Consider the following 26,497-nt stretch of genomic DNA (forward strand, 5'->3'; position numbering starts at 1 on the left):
TTTCTGTTTCTCAATGGACTCTCAATTAGGTTAGTAGACTCATTGTAGGTGAGTGTTGGGTGCTGTGTTTTCTAGCATTTAGTTAGCAACCTAATACCACAATATAATGGTACCTCAGTCCACTTTAACCTTTATGATACTTTATTCCTGAATATGGAATTATATTAAATTGTCTCCTGTTATCATGTAATACAAAGTGTAGATTTACCATCTTCTTGAAAAAAATAATAATACAGCAATTGATGTCTATAGGACACTAGGTGTCTGGCACTCTGCTATTCTTTCTACATGAATTATTTTTATTTATTTTATTGAAGTTTAATTGATTTATAATATTGTTTTCACATGTATAATATAGTGGTTCAGTATTTTTATAGATTATACTCCATCTAAAGTTATTGCAGTATAATGGCTATATTTCCCTGCACTGTACAGTATACCCTTGTAGCTTACTTATTTGATACTTGCTGGTTTGTACCTCTTAATCCCCTGTCTCTGTCTGGCCCTTCTTCCTTTTCCTCTCCCTACTGATAACCAATAGTGCTCTATATCTGTGAGTCTGTTTCTGTTTTGTTATATTCATTCATTTTATTTTTTAGATACTACATTTAAGTGATATCATATAGAATTTGCTTTTCTGTGTTTGACTTAACGTCACTAAGCAAAATACCTTCCAGGTCCATCCATGTTGTTGTAAATGGTAAATTTCATTCTTTTTTATGGCTCAGTAATGTACCATTGTATGTGTGTATGTATGTGAGGGAGATATATATATACGTATATATATAAATACACACACACCATTATCCATTTATTTGTTGATGGATGTTTTAGGTTGCTTCTGTATCTTGACTATTAACTTCCATATGCTGCTTTGACATTGGGGTGCATGTATCTTTTCAAATTATTGTTTTTATTTTCTTCTACATGGATTACTTTATTTCATCTTTATAACCTCATGATGTAGGTATTATTATTATCTGAGTATATTGATAAGAAATCTGAGACAGAAAATTGTAGTAACTAAGCTAGGTTATATAGCTAGTAGTGGTAGAGGCTGGGCTCAAATATAGTTATAAAATTTTAGAGACTGGTTTGACCACTATGCTACTCAAATTGCCTCTTTGAGTAGCATACTCAGTTATTTGTCTTAATTATTGTTTTTTTAAATTCAATAGTGATCTTATGAAATTAGTGAAATATATTTATGATATATTCTTAACCTCTAGAAAGAAAAAAATATAAGTAAAAGGTAAATATATTCCTGGGAGTTAAGCAGAGAAAGTGGGGAAATAAAAGTGGTACTTTTAGTATTCAAAGTTTATCAGCCTTGGTGAGAAAATTAATAAAGTTTTATAATTGGAGGAAATTTGTATGACTATAGTAGAAATAAAATTAAATTTAATTGAAAATATATACTAAATGTCTAGGCTTTGATTAAGGAAAAGCAGAACCATATTTTTATTATAATATTTGATGGTATTTTATTGTGGTTTGAAACATATCATGGGATTTATAAATTGAGCTGCCACCTACTGATAACTTTTAGGAACCTAAAGGATTTTACTGAGATGTCTTAAAACCTCACTGTGACAGCAGTTCCTTAAGAGCAGTATTTATTATACTACAGTTATCCTCCTGACCCCAGCGAGTTTATTTACTGAAGAGATAAAAGTAATTTGTTTGCTTTATTGTTGAAACTCATCTAACTTATTAGATAGTTCTGTGATACTTTAAGGACAATATTCAGAATAAATTTCCAATATACGTGCATATTCTTTTTTTTTTTTTTTTTGATACTTTTTTGTGCTATTTTTTGTACCATTTGAGAGCTCATTTTCTAATTTGAAAAACCTGAGGAAGTAGGTAGCTGATGGGAACTTGTGGTGTAGCACAGGGAGCTCAGCTTGATGATCTGTGATGACTGTAGATGTTGGGACGGGGGAGTGAGAGGGATGTCCAAGGAGGGGATATACGTATACATATAGCTGGAATCACTTCATTGTACAGCAGAAACTAACACAGCAGTGTAACACAGAACTTCTGTCCTACATGAGATTCTGACTTTTAAGTATAAAAGCAGATCATTGTTATCTGTCTGTATTCTGCCTCCATAACCAGAACTGTCTGTACTATTGAAATGTCTAGAACGTCAGGAACTTCTAAAATTTTACAGACATTTTGCAATTATAGCCAGAAGAAAATTACTTTGAACTGACATGTTAGAACGTCCCCATAGAACATGGAATTCTGCTTTTAAAATATAGCAATTGACTGAAATCTTGGATTACAGTTTTTTCTTATATGTATATATAGTAATCTTTCCAAATGACACTTGATAAAGTGAATAGGATTTGAGACTAAACAGATAATTTCCATTCACTGACAGTGATTAAGTAAACATTTCAGGTACATAAAAGGCTGAAGGGAATTTGTTGATAAGATTGATATCTTAATGGCCTTTTGGCTTCAGTTTAAGGAGTTCATGATCTGAGCCACAGTCAGCTCCCAGTCTTGTTTTTGTTGACTGTATAGAGCTTCTCCATCTTTGGCTGCAAAGAATATAATCAGTCTGATTTCGGTGTTGACCATCTGGTGATATTCATGTGTAGAGTCTTCTCTTGTTGTTGGAAGAGGGTGTTTGCTATGACCAGTGCATTTTCTTGGCAAAACTCTATTAGTCTTTGCCCTGCTTCATTCCGTATTCCAAGGCCAAAATTGCCTGTTACTCCAGGTGTTTCTTGACTTCCTACTTTTGCATTCCAGTCCCCTATAATGAAAAGGACATCTTTTTTGGGTGTTAGTTCTAAAAGATCTTGTAGGTCTTCATAAAACCCTTCAACTTCAGTTTCTTCAGTGTTACTGGCTGGGGCATAGACTTGGATAACTGTGATATTGAATGGTTTGCCTTGGAGACGAACAGAGATCATTCTGTCGTTTTGAGATTGTATCCAAGTACTGCATTTTGGACTCTTTTGTTGACCATGATGGCTACTCCATTTCTTCTGAGGGATTCCTTATTGCCAAACTCGGACGTAAATTGAAGAAAGTAGGGAAAACCGCTAGACCATTCAGGTATGACCTAAATCAAATCCCTTATGATTACACAGTGGAAGTGAGAAATAGATTTAAGGGTCTAGATCTGATAGATAGAGTGCCTGATGAACTATGGAATGAGGTTCGTGACACTACAGGAGACAGGGATCAAGACCATCCCCATGGAAAAGAAATGCAAAAAAGCAAAATGGCTATCTGGGGAGGCCTTACAAATAGCTGTGAAAAGAAGAGAGGTGAAAAGCAAAGGAGAAAAGGAAAGGTATGAGCATCTGAATGCAGAGTTCCAAAGAATAGCAGGAAGAGATAAGAAAGCCTTCTTCAGCGATCAACGCAAAGAAATAGAGGAAAACAATAGAATGGGAAAGACTAGAGATCTCTTCAAGAAAATTAGAGATACCAAGGGAACATTTCATGCAAAGATGTGCTCGATAAAGGACAGAAATGGTCTGGACTTAACAGAAGCAGAAGATATTAAGAAGAGGTGGCAAGAATACACAGAAGAACTGTACAAAAAAGATCTTCATGACCCGGATAATCATGATGATGTGATCACTAATCTAGAGCCAGACATCTTGGAATGTGAGGTCAAGTGGGTCTTAGAAAGCATCACTATGAACAAAGCTAGTGGAGATGATGGAATTCCAATGGAGCTGTTTCAAATCCTGAAAGATGATGCTGTGAAAGTGCTGCACGCAATAGGCCAACAAATTTGGAAAACTCAGCAGTGGCCACAGGACTGGAAAAGGTCAGGTTTCATTCCAGTTCCAAAGAAAGGCAATGCCAAAGAATGCTCAAACTACCGCACAGTTGCACTCATCTCACATGCTAGTAAAGTAATGCTCAAAATTCTCCAAGCCAGGCTTCAGCAATACATGAACCGTGAACTCCCTGATGTTCAAGCTGGTTTTAGAAAAAGCAGAGGAACCAGAGGTCAAATTGCCAACATCCACTGGATCATGGAAAAGCAAGAGAGTTCCAGAAAAACGTCTATTTCTGCTTTATTGACTATGCCAAAGCCTTTGACTGTGTGGATCACAATAAACTGTGGAAAATTCTGAAAGAGATGGAAATACCAGACCACCTGACCTGCCTCTTGAGAAATCTGTATGCAGGTCAGGAAGCAACAGTTAGAAGTGGACATGGAACAACAGACTGGTTCCAAATAGGAAAAGGAGTATGTCAAGGCTGTATATTGTCACCCTGTTTATTTAACTTCTATGCAGAATACATCATGAGAAACGCTGGGTTGGAAGAAACACAAGCTTGGATCAAGATTGCTGGGAGAAATATCAATAACCTCATATAAGCAGATGACACCACCCTTATGGCAGAAAGTGAAGAGGAGCTAAAAAGCCTGTTGATGAAGGTGAAAGAGGAGAGTGAAAAAGTTGGCCTAAAGCTCAACATTCAGAAAATGAAGATCATGGCATCTGGTCCCATCACTTCATGGGAGATAGATGGGGAAACAGTAGAAACAGTATCAGACTTTATTTTGGGGGGCTCCAAAATCACTGCAGATGGTGATTGCAGCCATGAAATTAAAAGATGCTTGCTCCTTGGAAGAAAAGTTATGACCAATCTAGATAGTATATTCAAAAGCAGAGACATTACTTTGCCGACTAAGGTCTGTCTAGTCAAGGCTATGGTTTTTCCTGTGGTCATGTATGGATGTGAGAGTTGGACTGTGAAGAAGGCTGAGCACCGAAGAATTGATGCTTTTGAAGTGTGGTGTTGGAGAAGACTCTTGAGAGTCCCTTGGACTGCAAGGAGATCCAACCAGTCCATTGTGAAGGAGATCAACCCTGGGATTTCTTTGGAAGGAATGATGCTAAAGCTGAAGCTCCAATCCTTTGGCCACCTCATGCGAAGAGTTGACTCAGTGGAAAAGACTCTGATGCTGGGAGGGATTGGGGGCAGGAGGAGAAGGGGACGACCGAGGATGAGATGGCTGGATGACATCACAGACTCGAAGGACGTGAGTCTGAGTGAACTCCGGGAGTTGGTGATGGACAGGGAGGCCTGGCGTGCTGCGATTCATGGGGTCGCAAAGAGTCAGACATGACTGAGCAACTGAACTGAATTGAACTGGCTTCAGTTTTACTTGCCAGATGAAGATAAATGTCGAAGATGGGACATTTTGCAAACTCAATAACTAATCTCATAGCCAGAAACCAGAGGCTGTTTTTGAACGTTCTGCTGCTAGAAAGAGTGTTAGCTTAAAGAAGATAGAAATTTCAGAGTTTTGGAAAAAGCAGATGGTTAGCTTATAATTAATATTTGTTGCATAGAATATTGAGGCCATGTCTTTGTGGAAGAAAACTAACAATGACTAAATGTCTCCTTTATGATAGACAAGTATTTTCTTTTCTTTTTTTTTTTTTAGCACTCTGAGATAAACCAAATTTTCGAGGTAGGAAACAGAGATCCAGGGAGATTAAGTAACAACTGTTAAGTATAGAGTTGGGATTCAAAGCCACAGGTTACCGTTTGTTCACATGGAGGACAACTCAATTAAAAATGGGCCAAAGAACTAAATAGACATTTTCCCAAAGAAAACATACAGATGGCTAATAAGCACATGAAAAGATGCTCAGCATCACTAATTATCCGAGAAATACAAATAAAATAAGTACTTGGATGCAATCTCATAAACGATAGAATGATCTCTGTTCGTTTCCAAGGCAAACCATTCAATATCACAGTAATCCAAGTCTATGACCCAACCAAGAATGCTGAAGAAACTGAAGTTGAACAGTTCTGTGAAGATCTACATGACCTTCTAGAACTAACACCCAAAAAAGATATCCTTTTCATTATAGGGGATTGGAATAGAAAAGTAGGAAATCAAGAGATATATGGAGTAACAGGCAAGTTTGGCCTTGGAATACAAAATGAAGCAGGGCAAAGGCTAACAGAGTTTTGCCAAGAGAACGCACTGGTCATAGCAAACACCCTCTTCCAACAACACAAGAGACTACTCTACCCATGGACATCACCAGATGGCCAGTACCAGAATCAGATTGATTATATTCTTTGCAGCCAAAGATGGAGAAGCTCTACAGTCAGCAAAAACAAGACCGGGAGCTGACTGTGGCTCAGATCATGAACTCCTTATTGCCAAATTCAGACTTAAATTGAAGAAAGTAGGGAAAACCACTAGACCATTCAGGTATGACCTAAATCAAATTCCTTATGATTATACAGTGGAAGTGACAAATAGATTCAAGGGTGTAGATCTGATAGAGTGCCTGAAGAACTATGGATGGAGGTTCCTGATATTGTGTAGGAGGTGGTGATCAAACCCTCCCGAAGAAAAAGAAATGCACAAAGGCAAAATGGTTGTCTGAGGAGCCTTACAAATAACTGAGAAAAGAAGAGGAGCGAAAGGCAAAGGAGAAAAAGAAAAATATATCCATCTGAATGTAGAGTTCCAAAGACTTCTAAGGAGAGATGAGAAAGTCTTCCTAAGTGATCGATGCAAATAAATAGAGGAAAACAATAGAATAGGAAAGACTAGAGATCTCTTCAAAAAATTAGAGATACCAAGAGAACATTTCATGCAAAGATGGGCACAGTAAAGGACAGAATCGGTCTGGATCTAACAGAAACATATTAAGAAGAGGTGGCAAGAATACACAGAAGAACTATGCAAAAAAGATCTTGATGACCCAGATAACCACGATGGTGTGATCACTCACCTAGAGCCAGACATCCTGGAGTGTGAAGTCAAGTGGGCTTTAGGAAGCATCACAGTGAACAAAGCTAGTGGAAGTGATGGAATTCCAGCTGAACTATTTCAAATCCTAAGAGATAATGCTGTGAAAGTGCTGTGCTCAATATGCCAGCAAATTTGGAAAAGTCAGCAGTGGCCACAGGACTAGAAAAGGTCAGTTTTCAATGCAATCTCAGTCTCTTCGATCGTAGAAGCTAGAGAATTCCAGAAAAACATCTGCTTCACTGACTGTGCTAAAACCTTTGACTCTGTGGATCACAGCAAACTGTGGAAAATTCTTTAAAAAAAAAAATTCTTAGAGATGGAAATACTGGACCACCTTACCTGCCTTCTGAGAAATCTGTATATATGTCAAGAAGCAACAGTTTGAGTTGGACATGGAACAATGGACTGGTTCCAAATTGGGAAAGGAGTACATCAAGGCTGTGTATTGTCACCCTGCTTATTTAACTTATATGCAGAGTACATCATGTGAAATGCCGGACTGGATAAAGCACAAGCTAGAATCAGGATTGCCAAGAGAAATATCAATAACCTCAGATACGCAGATGACATCACCCTTATGGCAGAAAGCAAAGAGGAACTAAAGACCCTCTTGATGAAAGTGAAAGAGGAGAGTGGACAAGCTGGCTTAGAACTCAACATTCAGAAAACTAGGATCATGGCATGCGGTCCCATCACTTCATGGAAAATAGATGGGGAAACAATGGAAACAGTGAGAGATTTTATTTTCTTGGGCTCCAAAATCACTGCAGATGGTGACTGCAGCTATGAAATTAAGACACTTGCTCCTTGAAAGAAAAGCTGTGACCAAGCTAGATAGTATATTAAGAAGTGGAGACATTACTTTGCGACAGAGGTGCATCTAGTCAAAGCTATGGTTTTTCCAGTAGTCGTGCATGGATGTGAGAGTTGGACCATCAAGAAAGCTGAGCACTGAAGAACTGATGTTTTTGAACTGTGGTGTTGGAGAAGACTCTTGAGAGTCCTTTGGACTGCAAGATCAAACCAGTCTATCCTAAAGGAAATAAGTCCTGAATATTCATTGGAAGGACTGATGCTGAAGCTAAAGCTCCAATACTTTGACCACCTGAAAGGAAGAATTGACTTATAAGAAAAGACCCTGATGCTTTAAACAATTGAAGGCACGAGGAGATGGGGACAACAGAGGATGAGATGGTTGGATGGCATCACCGACTCAATGGGCATGAATTTGAGCAAGCTCCAGGAGTTGGTGATGGACAGAGAAGGCTGGCATGCTGCAGTCCACGGGGTCACAAAGGGTCAGACACAACTGAGTGACTGAACTGTACTGAACTAAGTGAAAAGTCGTATTTTATTCTTTTCCGTAGAGATAGCCAAGAGACTCAGAAACTCTCACTGTTAGTGATCTATGGAACTTCTTTATATATACTGAATACAGGATTTTTGTTGATTATATGTGTTGCAAATAATTTTTCCCACTCTGTGCTTGCCTTGTTTAAAATTTATTATTTTTAATTGAAGGGTAATTATAATATTGTGTTGCTTTCTGCCATACATCAATATGGTGTGCTTGCCTTTTTATTCTCTTAAGGGAGTCACTTAACCAGAAGCTCCTAAATTCAGTGAGTTAAGTATTGTTTCTTGTATACTTATTATCTGTTCTTTGTTGAGGAAAGAATATGGTTAGAGCTCATACTTTGCTGAAATAAAAGATTCTCTTTGAGTAAAATTAAAATTTAACTCTTTACCTATAAATGATATTTGCTTTGTAGCTGTAGATTTCTTCAATCAGATCAACATGCTTTATGGAACAATCACAGATTTTTGTACAGAAGAAAGTTGTCCGGTGATGTCAGCTGGCCCAAAGTAAGATATGATTTATGATCAGTTCTCAATTTTACTGTATCATACAGTTCTTAGATAAGAAGAAAATTTCTGACCTTACAATTTCTATATTTACCATCTCCTTCAGTGATTCACCAATGACTAGTATTTTGAGTCGAGAGTTCCTTCACCTAAGCTTTATGGTCCTCCCTATTGTATTGTCCTCCATCCTGCCTTTTTTCTGTTTGCTTCTGCTTCTCTATCCAAACTAGATTATTAAAAATGCTTCCATTACATTTTAAAAAATAAAAGTAATTGTTGATATACAATGTTATGTTAGTTTCAGGTGTAATGCATAATGATTTGACATTTCCATATACTATGAAATGATCGTCATGTTAAGTCTAGTAGTCATCTGTTCCCATACAAAGTTATTACAGTGTCATTGACCATACTCCTTATGAACTGACTTATAACTGGAGGTTTGTATCTTTAAATAAATATACATATATACACGTACCACATATTCTTTATTTATTCATCTGTTGATAGACACTTAAGTTACTTTCATATTTTAGATATTGAAAATAATGTTGCAATGAAAAATAGTTTGTATATATCTTTTCAAATTAGTGTTTGTGTTTTCTTTGTGTAAATACCCAGAAATGAAATTGCCGGCTCTTACGGCAGTGCTGTTTTTAATATTCTGAAGATATTCTGAAGCACCTCTATACATTTTCCACAGTGGCTGCACCCATTCACAGTTCCATCAACAGTGCATAAAAATTTCCTTTTTGTTACATGCTTGCCGATACTTACTATTTGTTGTCTTTTTAGTAATAGCCATTTTAACAGATGTGAAACAGTATCTCATTATGGTTTTAGTTTGCATTTCCCTCATGATTGATGAAATTGAGCATCTTTTAATGTGTCTATTGGCCATCTGTATGTCTTTGTAAAAATGTCTATTCAGGTCCTCTGTCCGTCTTTAATTGGGTTGTTTACTTTTTTTTGATATTGAGTTATATTAGTTCTTTGGTAGAATTCACCTGTGAAGCTATTTGGTCTTTCACTTTTGTTTGTTGGGAGGTTTTTTTGTTTGTGTTTTAAAATTACTGATTCAGTTTCACTACTGGTAATCCATCTGTTCATATTTCCTATTTTTTCAGATTCAGTTTTGGGAGATTGTATGTTTTTCTAGGAGTTTATCACTTTCCTCTAAGTTATCCATTTGATTGGCTGTAATTTTTTGTAGTAATCTCTTAATGATCATTGTTTTTAACTTCTTTCATTTCTGATTTTATTTCTTTGGGTTTATCAATTTTGTTTATTTTTTCAGAGAGCTAGCTCTCAGTTTCATTGATCTTTTCTATTTTTTTCTTAGTTTCTATCTCATTTAATTATGCTCTGTTCCTCGTGATTTCTTTCTTTCCACTAACTTTGGGTTTTAATTAAAGCTTAGATTGTTTATTTGAGATTTTTTTTATTTCCTGAGGTAGGCTTGTATTACTGTAAAATTCCCTCTTAGAACTGCTTTTGCTGCTTTCCATATATTTTGGATCACTGTGTGTTTGTTTTCATTTGTCTCTAGGTATTTTTTTATTTCCTCTTTGATTTCTTCAGTAACCCATTGGTTTTTGGGTACCGTGTTGTTTAGACTCCACCTGTTAATAGTTTTTGCAGTTTTTTTCTTGGAGTGGTTTCTCTGTTATTATTTATTATTGTTGTTAACCAAGAAATGAATATTTGGGAATTTACAGTTTAAAAGTTCATACCATGATGACAGAAATAAATTTCAGACAACTATTTGTCAAAGGTGAAATTTAGAAAAATCATTGGGGACAAAATAGAGTTAGAAGATGAAGTCATCTTAAGTATAGTGAAAGTGAAAGTTGCTCAGTTGTGTCTGACTCTTTGCAACCCCATGGATTATACAGTCCATGGAATTCTCCAGGCCAAAACCCTTCTCCAGAGGATCTTCCCAACCCAGGGGTCGAATCCAGGTCTCCCGCATTGCAGGTAGATTCTTTACCAGCTGAGCCACAAGGGAAGCCCAAGAATACTGGAGTGGATAGCCTATCCTTTCTCCAGCTGATCTTCCCGACCCAGGAATTAAACCGGGGTCTCCTTCATTGCAGGCCAGTTCTTACCAACTGAGCTATCAGGGACTCCCCATCTTAAGCATAAACTTTTCAAAAGAAAAAAATTCAGGGGATCATAGTTATAAACTCTAGAAGTATAAGCAATATACAGTTTTGTTTTTCAGAAAGCTTTAGGGCATTTAAAATTAGGTTTTTTTAATAAAGCTTCAGGATATTGAAAATGATTTTTGGTGTACTGTGTCTACTTTTGACTTTCGCATTTAAAAATGAATATGGGGACTTCCCTGGTGGTCCACTGGCTAAGATTCCAAGCTCCCAATGTAGGGGGTGCAGGTTCTGTTCCTGGTCAAAGCACTAGATCCCACATGCCACAACTAAATCCTGTATATTGCAACTAAGACTCAGTGCAGCCAAATAAATAAATAAAATACAAATTTAAAAAAATGAATATGGAACACCTGGGAATCATTAACAGAATGAAAAACATGATTATAAGAGAACTGCAAAAACATTAAGGATTCATAACATAAGGGAGGTGAAGGTGAAGGTGAAGTCACTCAGTTGTGTCCGACTCTTTGCGATCCCGTGGACTGTAGCCTACCAGGCTCCTCCGTCCAGGGGATTCTCCAGGCAAGAATACTGGAGTGGGTTGCCATTTCCTTCTTCAGGGGATCTTCCCGACCCAGGGATCGAACTCAGGTCTCCCACATTGGAGGCAGACGCTTTAACCTCTGAGCCACCAGGGAAGCCAACATAAGGGAGAAAACGTAGGTAAATTCCTGTGTTTTCAAGCAAAGACTAAGCTGTTGCTGTTGTTTAGTCACTCAGTCTTGTCTGACTCTTTATGTCTCCACGGACTGTAACTCGCCAGGCTTCTCTGTCCGTGGAATTTCCCAGGAAAGAATACTGGAGTGGGTTGCCATTTCCTTCTCCAGGAAGACTAAGTAATGATGGTTTAAAGTCCGACCATTCATATTCTCTATCTCCAGATAGAATCAAACAAGAAGAAGCTTAAGTCACACTTGAGACTTTGTTTTATATTAGGAAGAATCTCTTGACTGTGAAAGTGATTAAATAGTGAAACAGGATGCCAGGAATTGTTGGGAAATTGCCTATTGGAGACCTTCAAAGTAAACTTAACATTTCATCCCTGTTTCCCAGGGTTGGCAATAAGACATGGTGTCACAATATTTATTTGAGTGTATCCTATTTAACATTTACTGTTCAAGTGTGAGTAGCTACGATTAAATAGAAAGCATCCTTATTTTTCCTGCCTCAAGATGGTTTTCATTGTTTCAAATACCCTGTAGTATTTTTCCATTATATTTTCTTTCAGCTCCTTTTCTAGCCTTACTCACCTGTTGTTCTCTCAGTCCAAACTCTGGGGCAAGGTTAGAAACACACAACTGATTCAAAGGGAGAGGCAGAGGTAACCTTTCAGAAACTAAACTAAATGCTAGTTCAGTTTAGACATTTTCGTACTTTGGAGTTTCAGCTGCATGCTTACTATCTTAAAAATCAGGTTGCAGTTGTGAGTGTATGTTTTTGTAGTTAACTGCATGAGCATACTGTTGCACTGTTTTTACATACTCATTTACAGGTTTGTCTTCTCTACCAGTCTTTTCTCTGTGAGAATAGAGAAAACGTCTTTCATTTCAGTGTCCCTTGTTCAAGAGCAGCATTCCTTGACTCATCATTTCTGATATTATAGGCGCACATTAAAAGTTTATTGTACCAAAGGATAGTGTCTGGTTAATACCCAAATACTACAGGCATCTTTATTTGGAGTTCCAGTCTTCCTCAAAGGCTTGTTTAGCTCCTCAACCAAGTATACTCAAATATTGAATCATTCTCTTTTTCATTCATTTTACTTTGGCACTTCTGTTTGATTCTCTATCCTTAACCCAAATTTTAATGCCCCAAGTTAAAGAGAATTGTACTGTGTAAGGAAAAATGTTTTTTGAGGAAGAAGACAACAATTATAAAGATTAAAGATGCTCATCATAGAAGTGGGAAATAAACTTAGGGTTTCTACTATGGCAATTTATACTGTATGTGATTCTAAAATATAAAAGTTATATATGAAGGAAAGTTCACAAAAAATGAGTTTGGTGGAATCTTAGTTTGTATCCTGATAAATGCAAAATAATCTAATAGCAATTTTAAAATGCCAAACACAAAAAAATATTTATTTGGAGGAAGAGATTAAAATATGTCCTGAATATATTCAAAATAAACATATGTGTAATACAAAAAATACAGACATTATGTATAGAGTATATTGATATTCTGTGTGCTTTTTATCTTTCCAATACAGATATGAGTATCATTGGGCAGATGGAACAAACATAAAGAAGCCTATTAAGTGCTCTGCACCAAAGTATATTGATTACCTGATGACTTGGGTTCAGGACCAGTTGGATGATGAGACATTATTTCCATCAAAAATTGGTATAATTGTTTTGGTTAACTGGGATCCATCATGATTTATCTACCTTCATACTTTTCTAGGACTTACAGTAGAATTGCCTGTATATTCAAGGAACCATGCTGGATTAATTGCCACTTCAAAATAGTTCTAATATTTCTAATCTTATATGCTTGAAAAGTGTCTCTTTCATACCAAGTTTATCATGCATTAATTAGGTAAACCTCCCTATAATTTTAAACAATAAGAAGATCAGTATATCTTAGATTGTAACAAATCTGGCCTGTGTTAAGGGAGAAAAAGAGACTGGATGTTGGCTAGACAGCTGGTAATCATCTGCTGTTGTCTTATTCATTTCATATTCAGAAAGGGAGTTTGTATGACATAAGGGGCTTCTTTCGTGGCTCAGCTGATAAAGAATCTGCCTGCAATGTGGGAGACCTGAGTTCAGTCCCTGAGTTGAGAAGATCCCCTGGAGAAGGGACCAGCTCCCCACTCCAGGATTCTGGCCTGTAGAATTCCATGGACTGTATAGTCCATGGGGTCGCAGAGTCAGACATGGCTGAGCGACTTTCACTTTCTTTCACTTTTATATGGCATAAACCCAGTATTACATTATATTTTTGTCAGAGCATTTGTATTCATGACCCATAGCATGAACCTTGGGCTGTGAAATCAAACTAGGTGAGAAGAAAACAAGATTTGATGGGTTGGCCTGTTAGCAACTAAGTGACTTCTGCCTTTTTTTATATTTGCTGGCCTTTTAAAGGGCTAAACTTCCAAGCAGAAATTATTTACATTTAGACAGTTCATATGACTTTACTATGTCAAACTGCTTATAGCTGTGTTTTCTGAAAAAAATAAGAAATTGATTTTTCAACTTCTTGACTGTATTTTATGCTTTTTTACTTTTGGGGGGAGAAGGATGTGGTAGAGGAGACAGCAACGTAAATAGTTGCTGTTATGACACATTCATTGAATGCTTTAACTACTTCAAAGCCTTTGTAATGAAAGGTCTGTTTTTCAAAACTGCATTCCTTATATACGTAGTATGGTATGGGATAAGTGCCCTTATCTTTCATCTTCCATATTTTTAAACTTTTTATTTTAACCCAATTTCAGACTTCTGTTAATAGAAAATTTGTAAGAATCATGCAAAGAACCCTTACATATCCTTCTTCCAGATTCTTTAGTTGCCAGCATTTTAACTTATTTGCCTTCCCTCTCCCTCCTTCCCTCCCTGCTTTGCTCCTTCCCTCACTCCTCCCCTATTTTTTCTTCCCTCCTGACCCCACATTCTTTCCTTTTCCTGAAGATTTGAGAGTAAGTTGCATATATGATGACCTTTATCTCCATGTGCTTCAATGTGTATTTTTTTAGACAGTCACAGAGTAACTTTCAAAATCAGGAAATTAATACCAGTACAATATTATTGTCTAATTTACAGATCTTATTCCAATTTTTTAGTCTTTTTTCGGTCTTTCATGACATTGACATTTTTGAAGAGTGTAACATACTATTTTGTATAGTGTCCCTTCATTTGGGAGATACTTATATCCCCCCAAATGTCTTATGTTGTCTTATGTTTTCTTGTGACCTATAACATTTTCCTTTTACTTTTGATTTTATATTGAAGTATAGCCGTTTAACAATGTTGTGATAGTTTCTGGTAGGCTGCAAAGGGACTCAGCCTCATGTATCCTTTCTCCCCCAAACTCCCCTCCCATCCAGGCTGCCAGATAACATTGAGCAGAGTTCCCTACTGTGCCATACAGTAGACCTTGTTGTGACTTATAATATTTTTAAGTGGGCAGTAGGCAATGTGATCACATTGAAGCCAGTAGTACCATAAAAGTATTTGGCTTGTGTTTTGCCAGTCTGGATCATTTAGCCAGTTTAACAAGGGATGTGGATTTTTTTATTTTTCTAGCTTTATATTTGTTTGATGCTATAAAAGTGTTCAAATTCAGAAAGCCAAGCTCTCTAATTGAGCAGAGACCACAGCTAATTTCAAGATAAATGTAGTCCTGGTGTGGTAATGCGATAACTTCCGTAGGAAAAAAATATAAAAATATATTGGTATCTAAATGTGGCAATACATTATTTCTGTTCAGCATAAGAAATATGAGGGACTAAGTGTGCATTTTAGCACCATTACCATCTCAGACATTTATTTGTGGTATTTTTGGTAAAGTGGTGTTATATTACAGGCCTAAGCGGCCATACTGAAGACAGATTCTTATTCCATAGAAACATTGAAGTTTGTTTTCATTCATGATATATTGAGAACATTTGAAAAGTACAATGGGTATATTAAGTAGTAATAAAAATATTTCTTATTTTCAGCCTTGTTTTGGTAAGTTATGTTGTCACTTGCTGGCAAACTCATACTGCTGTGTTCTCTTCTTATTAATAGAGAGAGTTGTTTATCTCTTTACTAGGTGTCCCATTTCCGAAGAATTTCATGTCTGTGGCAAAAACTATACTCAAACGCCTCTTTAGGGTTTATGCTCACATTTATCATCAGCATTTTGACCCTGTGATCCAGCTTCAAGAGGAAGCACATCTCAATACATCTTTCAAGCACTTTATTTTTTTTGTCCAGGTAAGTTGGATTAGGGGTTTCCCTGATAGCTCAATAATTTGGTAAAGAATTTGGTAAATTCTCAAATTCTCAGAATTTGGTAAAGAATCTGCCTGTGATGCGGGAGATCTGGGTTCTACCCATGGGTTGGGAAGATCTCCTGGAGAAGGGAAAGGCTACCCACTCCAGTATTCTGGCCTGGAGAAATCCATGGACTGTTCAGTCCATCAGGTCGCAAAGAGTCAGACATGACTGAGCCACTTTCACTTTCAAGTTGGATTAGGAGATACTTTTTTCTCAGTAAAAGCAGCTATCTATAGAGTTATGAGGTGAATACTACATCTATACTGTCAGAATAAAATTTGCTCTATTTCTTTAGTCTTTGTCCTCTTGAATACTTGCTGAGATGATAAAGACTTGCCTTCAGTTTCTGAATTCCATCACAAGTCTACAGTGAAGCTGAGCGATCTAACTTCAGCTAACTGTCTGTAATGGAGCAGCTGAATAGGGAACTTGGCTAGTAGACATGGAGTTGAACTTGTCTCTGAGCACTCCTGCTACTCCTTTTTCCTGTCTCCTCTAGATCTTTTTTCGAAGATCTGGCATAGAAATGAACTTTAAATAGCATATCTTTTCCCTCCTTTTAAAACCATATTCTGAGTAAGTTCTGAATTTGATAACTGTCCATTATTCCAAAGGGGGAAAAAATGTTCCAAAGAGCGTTGATATTCCAGAAGTCCATTAATCTTTGATCTGACTCCTTAGGTTGACCTCCTCTTCCTTCACTGTTTAGTTCTCAGACAACTGGCCTAGACATGTAGACTGAAAGAAATGAGGCTATTCTTGCCCTGCTATAGTAATTAGAGAACCAACAGGTAGGAGTGAAAAAGGTAGAAATGCATAAACTGAGCAGATATTTTTCAGTGGAGGTTGGAGAAGGAAGATGGTAGGTAGGAGATGTCCATGACTTATAGCTCTGTTGTTTTTTTTTTAATCTGTTTTGGTATATAAACTTATAAATGCCTTTCTCACACTCATCTCCACAAAGAAAAATTTATTTTCCTTTTATTCACACTCCTCACACTGAGGGCACACATTTTGTATCTTAATTTCACCTATATAAACAAAAAAAATTTAGGAGATAGTAACTTGCCAAAACCATTGCTCTGAGCAATTATTTTACTATGTGTCCTATCTATAGACACCAATAGAAACAAAGAAAATGTTATACTGTCTGCCTCCATGCCTTAGTTTAGGCAGAACATGATTAGTTGAGGTTTCAGTAGTTTGGGAGAGGATTTCTCTCACCAGAAAGTTTAGTTTTACCTTACTATATAATGTTAAAGTACCCTGTATCTCCCAATGCCTAGCAAATAGTAAGAAACTGGTATGTGGTAATTACCACATCTGAGCCTCATTACATCTGAGGACACTGATGGTTTTAAAGGTGGGTATGTTGGTTATACAGTATCACCTCTTTGGGTGAGAGTGGCCCCTGCCCTGGGCCTCACAATTTAGAAGTTTTACCCTGGCCCTTCTCCACTTTACTCCTCGCCACAGAGTGAGAAATCCACAGGGCCAAGAACATACCTGCATAGGTCCTTTCTGGTATGTGCTTGGGTACCTGAGATTCAGAATTCCCTGCCCACATGGTCCCAAGTGTATTTCCAGGATCTGCGTGGATCTTTTCTGTTGGTCCATTGTTTTAAGGAAAGGTCGTGTCTCTTAGGTGTATATCTCTAAACCTGAATACCCATATTATAGCTGTTCAAGAGTGTGTGGACATTGCCTTTATAAGCCAGTCAGGGTGTCCACATTCCTGCATGTGAGACCCTTTGAAGTTCAGGATGGAGCTGGGGTTTGATAGATCAGGGAGGTTTGCTGAGGGCCAAGGACTGGCTCTCCTCATGTGTAGACTCTTGAGGAGTCTTTTTAAAATTCTAAATTTGAATTTGCCTTCCTAGCTACTATGAAGGTGTATTTGTCAAGGCAGGAGAATCAAACATATATAAAAATATATTAGCTTAATATAAAATATAATAACTTAGTCATGTGATATAATATCCATTTGTGTTCTTGGTTCACACCCCACAAATCTTAGTGGTAGACTTGCCATTAAATGCCCCTTAATGTTTCTTCTCAGTACTTACTGTAGTGGTTGGCTCATGGTGAGTGCTAATAAATGAGTGAAATTGAGAGCTCAGAATGCCCCATTGTGGCAGAAGATCAGAAATACTGACAACCTTTATGTTTTAACCTTATAATTTGTAAACTATTTTTATAGGGGAAAGCTATTCAGAATTGAATTTCAGAATGACAGTGATAGAACTTCTAAAGAAGCACAAATTAAATCCAGGCTTTCTTATTTGTTCTTAATAGAATTTTATTGCTTATCATCTGTGGACTCCACATTATTCATGTCATTCTCATACTGTATCCTACGTAGCTTGCAGATATGTTAGTTAATAACATAAACTAAATCTTTTATTCTTCATATAATGCTGAAATTTGCCTGAGAATTTTTTTGGTCCTTGCTTGTTGGATATATCTAAATGGTGTCCCAATTATTCATCCTAACAGAGCAGCAAGTCTCATTTATTGTTTACTTTGTGCCAGGGGTTACATGAAGTGGTTCACACACAGTATCACATTTAGTCCCTGCAGCAATCTTATGAGATGTATGTGTGTGTGTGTGTGTGTGTGTGTGTTAGTTACTCAGTCGTGTCCAACTGTTTGCAACTCCACGAACTGTAGCTGGCCAGGCTTCTGTGTGTGTGTGTGTGCGTGTGTGTCTGTGTGTTAGTCGCTCAGTCGTGTCCAACTCTTTGCAATTCCACAAACTGTAGCCGGCCAGGCTTCCCTGTCCATGAAATTCTCCAGGCAAGAATACTGGAGTGCATTGCCATTCTCTTCTCCAGAATCTTAAGAGATAATTTATCCTAATATTAGTAGAAATGTAAAATACCAGAAGTGGTTAAGGGATTTGCCTAAGATGCAAGAGGTAGAGAATAGGAAAAAAGACTTGCATTTACTTTAAAAGCTAATTCCCAACAAATGTTAATGGAAATCTATTTTGGAATGAGATGTAAATAATATGTTCTTGCTCTTTCTTCTGCCTTTGTTGGCACATAGGAATTCAACCTAATTGATAGAAGAGAACTTGCACCACTCCAGGAACTGATTGAAAAACTCACCTCAAAGGACAGATAAAAGGATGGGGACCTATGCAAATTATTCCTCAAATGAAGCTGTGTGGCATGTATTTGAATTTTGTTGTATTTTATTTTTATCTTGGTTGTTTTTATCTTACGCTTGGAGGGCTTATTTGGGTTCCTTTTTCTTTAATCTGAATAAATGAAACCATATACTATTGCTAGAGGAAGCCAAGAACCACTGTCTATACATTTGATAGGGGTAAATTTTGTCTTAGTGGCATATAGTATTTTTTTTAAACTTGGAGAATTTTTAATAATATTATATGTTGAAAGAAAATGCTTACTGATTAGACTGCTCATGGATGGGTGTTCTCCTTGTGTAAATTGTGGCTGATTTTTGAAGTCCCCAAAAGACGTTTTTAAGTGCCTTGGCAGGCTCACTTCTGAGGTGCAAAGCACAGACATAGAATTGAACAGGGCTTGAAACAATATTAGGATTTCTACCCAGGGCACTTACTGATGCATGTTTTAAAATATTGATAAAAGCCATAGTTTACCTAAATTGATGATCTCCAACTTTTACTACATTAGAGAAACACAATCTGTAAAGGTGTATGTGTAGGGCATACAAAATTAGTATTTCTTAATTATTTTTGATATTGATAGTAATTCTGTTCAACGGATGCTTAAAGTTCTACAAGCAAGTCTTTTCCATCTCTTGATATCTGTGATATTGAAACTTGAAGATGTTGAAATGTAATAGCTGTTACATTTTGGCTTCTTTATACACTTTAACTGCACTGTAGGTGTAAAAATTCAGGTTATATATAGGTTTGCGATCTTCAGAGGTGATGCTGAACTGTGAGGTTTCTTAGCAATTGCCAAATGAGCCATAAGTCTGCAAAATCCCTTTCTGCTTTGAAGAGGATTGGAATGTGTGGTTGTGGGGGACGAGGGTGGGGTTAGTTTGAATGGGGCGTTATAGATGGGATTAAGTATGGGGAGTCAAGTTCAAGAAAGTCCTTTCTCAGAACCCTTGACTAGAATGGCATGAAGATTTTAATCAATATCTTGTAAACAAAGTCTTAGAGACTTCCTTTTAGGAATCAACTTCCATGTGAAGTTAAAAATAAATTACTAATTTTAGATACAGGCATGCACATGGAATGTAAGGACTCTGTGGGAAAATTGATCACTTTACAGCATTTCCATTCAGTGAATGGAGCTGGTGTCTTATCATTTTAAAATGATACAGTACCTTCTTTGCTTGTTGTAGGCCCAAGTGTTCTGACTTCTGATTTTTCCACTGTGAAAGGAAGTCTTTCTTTGCAGTGATATCAGATAATGAAAGTGTTAAATGAGTACTTACTAACTTTTACCTTTTTTTTTGCCATGACTTTCTAGTGAACTATTCCCATAAATTAAAAATTCAGAAACTTAGTTTTTAAATTAAATATTAACATTTTTCACTTCAGTTTTATTCTTGCAAAATATCCTCTTAGACTTTCAGTTTTAATTTTGTCATTTCTGGTAAACCTGTTTCCTTCAGTTCGAAATATATACCCTTTCCCTTGTAGACTAGAAATCTTGCTCTGAAATTGTATAGACTTAAAACACTTAATAGAAAAGAATGTAAAATGAAATCAGTTTGGTTTTGCCATTAACAAATCGAATAGTGATACAATTTAATGCCATTGCAGTTATGATCACTAGGAACTTTTTCTCCCATTTCATTTCTAGCAATCAGTCTCCACGTACCAACATGGAATTAACAGGAGAAACTGACAGAGGCAAATATATTGGACATTCATTGGTAATACCCATTTGTAAACTGCAGTGAGAACTTCTGATGTCCTTAAAACAAATATTTTAGTATCCAGATATACAACATCAGCCACTATGGGTTGATTCAGAAGTAAAATTTGACATCCAGTGATTTGGGTCCTATCCATTTAGGAAAATGAAGCACATGATTATTCAAATTGTCTTCCATACTGCATTTGACTTCGTATCAACCTGATAATAAAGGGGTTGCAGTAGCCAAGTGTAGAGAGAAAAGTGAAACATTCATTTTGCTCATTTAAGCCTTACACAGTACTGTACAAATGTTATTATAAATTAATGTTTAGTAGCAGGACTGACTTTTCCACTCTAGGTAGATAGGAGTTTCTTGTCACTGTGCCAGAATCTCAGGTGCCTGCTTCTGAGTATTCCTTGAAAAAGAGGTATGGGGAAGTAAGGACATATGTATGTGTATATATGGTAACAAAGTAGAGACATTCTCCCAGGGAGAGGCCTGGCAGTGTACATGGCGTTAACATGGTTGCATGTAGGGAAACAACAGAGCATGTGCAAAATAACTGATTTTATTAAAAGTTGCTTTGATTCAGTTGGTTCCCATGAGCATTAGTAAGTTGCCCTTTATAAAATAAGGATCGCATCTTATTTTGTAACAGAGTTTGCTTACAAATGTCTATTGGATTCTTTAAGACTCTTAATTTATAAATAACCAGGATAATGATTCCCCCCCTCTGTCCCACCCTTTTTACAGAGATACAAAGCAGAAGTTGGTTTTTTCATATGCTGATGAAAGCATGAAATATAAAGTAATAAGTTTACATAGTGTTACTGTCATAATGCTTTGGTTAAATGTTGATATAAAGCAAGTTTTAGGAATTCTTTTAAATGATGGAGTAATGGTGGAAAGAAATTAGTAACAGAGTGAAAATCTTTTCATTAGCTGTAGGTGGTGCTACTGGCTTTTATTTGCTGGCTTGATTATTCTGTTTCCCACAAAAACCATGGCATTAGGCTGCAATAAAACAGTAAGTATGTGTTAGCTGGTAGAGGCTTTGGAGGTCAGTTTACCTTAAATTGAAAGATTTTAGGTAGCTGTTTCTTCCTACCTTTGCTTGTTATTTGTAAATGCTAAATGGTCAGCATAAAACTAGATGGGAGAAGAAATGTTTAGAGTATAATAAATATGTCTCAGACTGAGTTACCGCCTGGCTTATCAGGAAAGAAAGCACTACAATCTCTTACATTCAGGAATTACAGATAATGTGCATATTTATACTTTACATGTAATCACCATACTCCATTTTATGTATAGTATTTTCCTTGCTTAGGGGAAAATAGCACAGTAACAGATTTCTTTTATACCTTTGTCTTCACCCTCTCTGAGAGAGGTTTCAATAACCACTGAAATGGTAAGATATGGGAGATACAATTGTTAGTCTGTAGGATTTCCTTTTAAAATAAATATGCCACACCTTAAACAGTGAAGTGAGAGTTGATCTTTGGGGTGGTTTCTTTGGGAGCATCTGTACACCTGTACCTACAGTCCAGCTACACTGTAGAGGTGTAATCACTTTCAGAGATGCCTTGAGAGTTGGTGTGTAACTATACAAGAAAATCCATTTCATCATTTTAGTTGCACCAAAAACTTTTCTGGAAGCTTAATATGACCTATCTCATTTACCAAACGACTCTGCTTTGGCTCTTTTCTTAGAACTAAACTATTAAGGAAGTTCAAAAGAATATGCCATAGGATCTGAATTGCAGAAGAGAATGTTTTGAGTATTGATTTGTAGCATCATTTAATAAAAAACATAATGTCTTCATGTCACTATTTCGAGGTAGGCAATATCATTTGGATGTATATGTTTTATTTTTTAAAATTTAGTTTATCTTACAGTTAAATATAATAACTTTAAAAAAGAAGGATCCAATATTTAAGATAGAAGTAACTTAAGAAAATAACAACCTTTACCTCTATCCTTTTTAAAAAAAAACTTATTTTCATGCAAATGAACAATTTAAATTTCAAGGCTGGAGAAATTGGAACACATTTTATATATTAATTATGCTGAATTTAAGTGTATATCATAAAAAATTTCAAACTGTATAATCATTTCATGTCATTTATAACTTTAACATTTTATTGTCTTTTTAAAAGATACAATCAAGTATATTTGAAAATGTCACTGCATACCAAGAGGAAAGCTTATTTTGAAACAAATCTGGGACATTAAAAAATATACCAATTCCTAGAAACACTATTTTAGATCTATACTTTAAGAACCACTCCTAAAATGATTTAAATATCAGCATAATGTCATAGTATTCAGTTTCACATAGGAATTACTGTTGTTCAGCTATCAGTGTAATGGTGTATGAGAAAACTGTTTAGAAGTAAAGTTATTTCATGATTTAATGGAAAATGATTTTATAATAACAATTCTGATTGCAGACAATTTGAATTTTTGAGGCTCTCCTCATGGGCTAATCATAGAGAAAAAATCATTTTGAAGCTATAAAACTGTGTTTCTGTGTCTGCCATACTTAAATTTTGACAAAAGAGAAAATACAGATTAAAATACTGAGTACTGTCAGTTTTGCAAGTGTGACACATTTTCTGCATATAATACTACACAATGGAAAAATTTGGATTAAATCCTCAAAGATAGTGAAATCACTGGCCTTTCCAAAGTGTGTGTTTACTTATCATCTCCTTCTCTTTGGAGGTAAATTATTTCCTTATGGCTGTTGACTTTCCCTATCTTCTTCCCTCCCCATCTTGCAGCACACACTCACATGGGCAAAAAACAAAACATTGATTATATAGGTCCTCACTATTGGCGATTCTAAAGTAATTGCTGTCACTAGATAGGTTGCGGCTGAAGTGTTGGACAATAAAACTTAAAGAAGCATTTTTGGTTTGTATTGGTTGACAACTTTCTTTAAACTGTGTCACTGAAACTGATATTATTAGTTATATACATTTAAAATTTTATTAATATTTAATGTCTGTTATAAATTCTTTTATGTGTGGTTATTTCTTACAGGTTTGCACGTTTTAATTTTTATTTTGTTTACTTAATTGTGCAAGGTGTAAAATAGATTCGCACATTTTCATTTTAAGAACACTTGTCTCCCTGAATTGTTCTGCAGAGATAACTATTTTTAGGGAAAATAGTTTTTTACAGCCACTAAATTGTATTTGTTATTTTTGTACATGCATTGTTAGGGTGGTAAGGGCACTAATCTTGTAAGGAAAAACTTTTGTTTTATTTGAATGTTTCGTATACATTATTACTTATAATTACCTAGGAACAGCATCATGAAATACAATAAATATAAGAACACTTAAAGTTTTAATAAAATCATTGCTATCAAACAGGGCAAAACCAGAAGAATACTACCAGTGCCATAAATGGAAGCGTGTGGTAGCATACACACTGTGCAAGTGTGGTAGAGAATGAGTAAGGCAGGATCCTGCTCTCATGGAGATGGACAGTTTCTCTGTATTAAAGTAGCTGTCTAACACATGAAATGCAATTATGGGTGCTGTATTGTAAACTGTGCCAAGATTACTCAAATTGTAGTTACTGTTGATCAAACTTTAAACTATTTCATAATTTTTGTTTTAAGAGGGGATACTGAGGGAATTCTCTGGCAGTCAAGTGGTTAATGCTTGGGGTTTTCACGGCCTGGGCCTGGGTTCGATCCCTGGTTGGGGAACTAAGATCCTGCAAGCCATATGATGTGGCAAAAAAAATAAGAGGGTACTGAATGTCAGAAAATCTGCAATATGTTTTGAGAGATGTAAATAAAGTATACAGACTTATATGTGATGGGATTGGAACTATTTAATTTCTAGTTTTTGTTTGTTTGTTTTAAGGAAGAAACTGAATGTTTATTTAAAAAATAATAAATAGTTATGTTTGGCCATGAATCCTGACTTTGCATTACTGTTCATTTTTGCTATAGGTATTCCCACATTGTATACATTCCCAGAGAAATATTGAAGGTCCATGAAATATGTTGAACATTTTTAGGCCTTATTTTTTATAATGTTCACAACAACCCTGGAACTTAGTATCTCAATATTTTTTATACTAGAAAGCTAAAGCTTAGAAACTGTAAAGTCACTGATGAGAACTAGGGTTAAAAAACCTAAATATGCTTGACCTTGGGGCCATTGCTTTTGTTTAAGTATACTATTACTATGAGAATAGTTAGCAAAATAATTGTTGACTTTTCCAATAAGCCAAGATTTTATCTTAATATTTTGTCTTCATTGTAGACCATTAAAGGGCTTCCCTGGTAGCTCAGCTAGTAAAGAATCCCCCTGCAATGCAGGAGACTCTAGTTCGACTCCTGGATTGGGAAGATCCCCTGGAGAAGGGCTAGGTTACCCACTCCCGTGTTCTTGGACTTCCCTGGTGGCTCAGATGGTAAAGAATCTGCCTACAATGTGGGAGATTTGGGTTGTGGATAGGAGAAATTTATAAGCAAGTTTACTATGTTGATAAACATCCTTTTACAGAAGTTGTTGGGTGGGTATACACAAATGCATGGGTTGTGTAACCACTTAATATTTTCTGCCTAAATTTATTCTCATTTTCTCAGTTGGTTAGAGTTTTCTTGATAAACCTGTATGCTTTCAGGAGACCCTGTCTCATTCTTTAGTTATACCAGCATTCCTGCAGGAGAAAAGAAATTCCTAAATTGAAGGAGTAAAAAAATTTCTGGCAGGAGTTAAGATGTTCCTGGTTGAGTGCTCTAATACCCTATATTTTATCTGTAATTCCCAAATCTGAAAAGCTCAAAAACAAAGTATTTGTGCAGTTTACTGCAAACTGTACCTGGTATGAGGTTAACAGTCTTTATTTCACTGTGAAAACTGATGTTTCACTGCAAAATGTTAGTGTATTTAACACTTCCGCAGGAGGGTGAGGAATGGTTACATAATATACGTAATATGTGACTCTTTCTTTTCTAAATTCCAAAACTAAAAATTCTGAAACTGAATTGACAACAAGCTTTTCACATAAGACACTGTGGACAAAAATCAGGGAGTACTTTTAAGAATTTTTTTTTTTTTAGTCTCTTATGTTAGCCATTTGTTATGGAGGAGATAATGAACTTGATGTCAAAGTTTAGTGTTTAATATTTCAGTTGCTGCACTATAGTGGTTTTTGTTTGTATATATATAAACTAATAATATATAATATACTATATATATATATATATATATATTAGTTTCATTTTGTTTTGGTGGAGGAAGAAACACATTTAAAGATTCCTTCAGTTCAGTCGCCCAGTTGTGTCCGACTCTGTGACCCCATGGACTGCAGCACGCCAGGCCTCCCTGTCCATCGCCAGCTCCTAGAGTTTACTCAGACTCGTGTCCATTGAGCTGGTGATGCCATCCAACCATCTCATCCTCAGTCATCCCCTTCTCCTCCTGCCTTCAATCTTTCCCAGCATCAAGGTCTTTTCAAATGAGTCAGCTCTTCACATCAGGTGGCCAAAGTACTGGTTTCAGCTTCAACATCAGTCCTTCCAGTGAACATTCAGGACTGATTTCCTTTAGGATGAACTGGTTGGATCTCCTTGCAGTCCAAGGGACTCTCAAGAGTCTTCTCCATCTACTCAACCCCAAACATATTTATCCAATCCATATGGGACTGAGCTCTACTTTCCTCCTCCTGGTAGGTCTCAGAGACTCACCTTGCTTTAGTCTCTCCAGTAGCTGCCAAAACCCTTACCATTTCATGATTTTCCCTCAAGTTTGGATGTGGAATATATAATACCTAGCAGTGGGAATTCCCTGGCTTCTGC

At 36.3% G+C, this 26,497-nt stretch overlaps 1 protein-coding gene across 11 annotated transcripts in view; it reads left to right on the forward strand.

Annotated features, from left to right (window-relative positions):
• Positions 1 to 24,605, forward strand: part of MOB1B (MOB kinase activator 1B) — a 93,071-nt gene extending 68,466 nt beyond the window's left edge. For all 11 annotated transcript variants that reach the window (XM_060417180.1, XM_042251496.2, XM_042251499.2 and 8 more), the window contains 4 exons: positions 8,548 to 8,641; positions 13,019 to 13,152; positions 15,571 to 15,734; positions 18,846 to 24,605. In XM_060417180.1, the coding sequence (XP_060273163.1) occupies positions 8,548 to 8,641; positions 13,019 to 13,152; positions 15,571 to 15,734; positions 18,846 to 18,923 (470 nt within the window). In that variant the 3' untranslated portion in view covers positions 18,924 to 24,605. The remainder of the gene's footprint in view (positions 1 to 8,547; positions 8,642 to 13,018; positions 13,153 to 15,570; positions 15,735 to 18,845) is intronic.
• The last annotated feature ends 1,892 nt before the right edge of the window (positions 24,606 to 26,497 follow it).

The sequence above is a fragment of the Ovis aries genome, chromosome 6 (assembly GCF_016772045.2).
Source record: "Ovis aries strain OAR_USU_Benz2616 breed Rambouillet chromosome 6, ARS-UI_Ramb_v3.0, whole genome shotgun sequence".
Classification (NCBI taxonomy): Eukaryota; Metazoa; Chordata; class Mammalia; order Artiodactyla; family Bovidae; genus Ovis; species Ovis aries.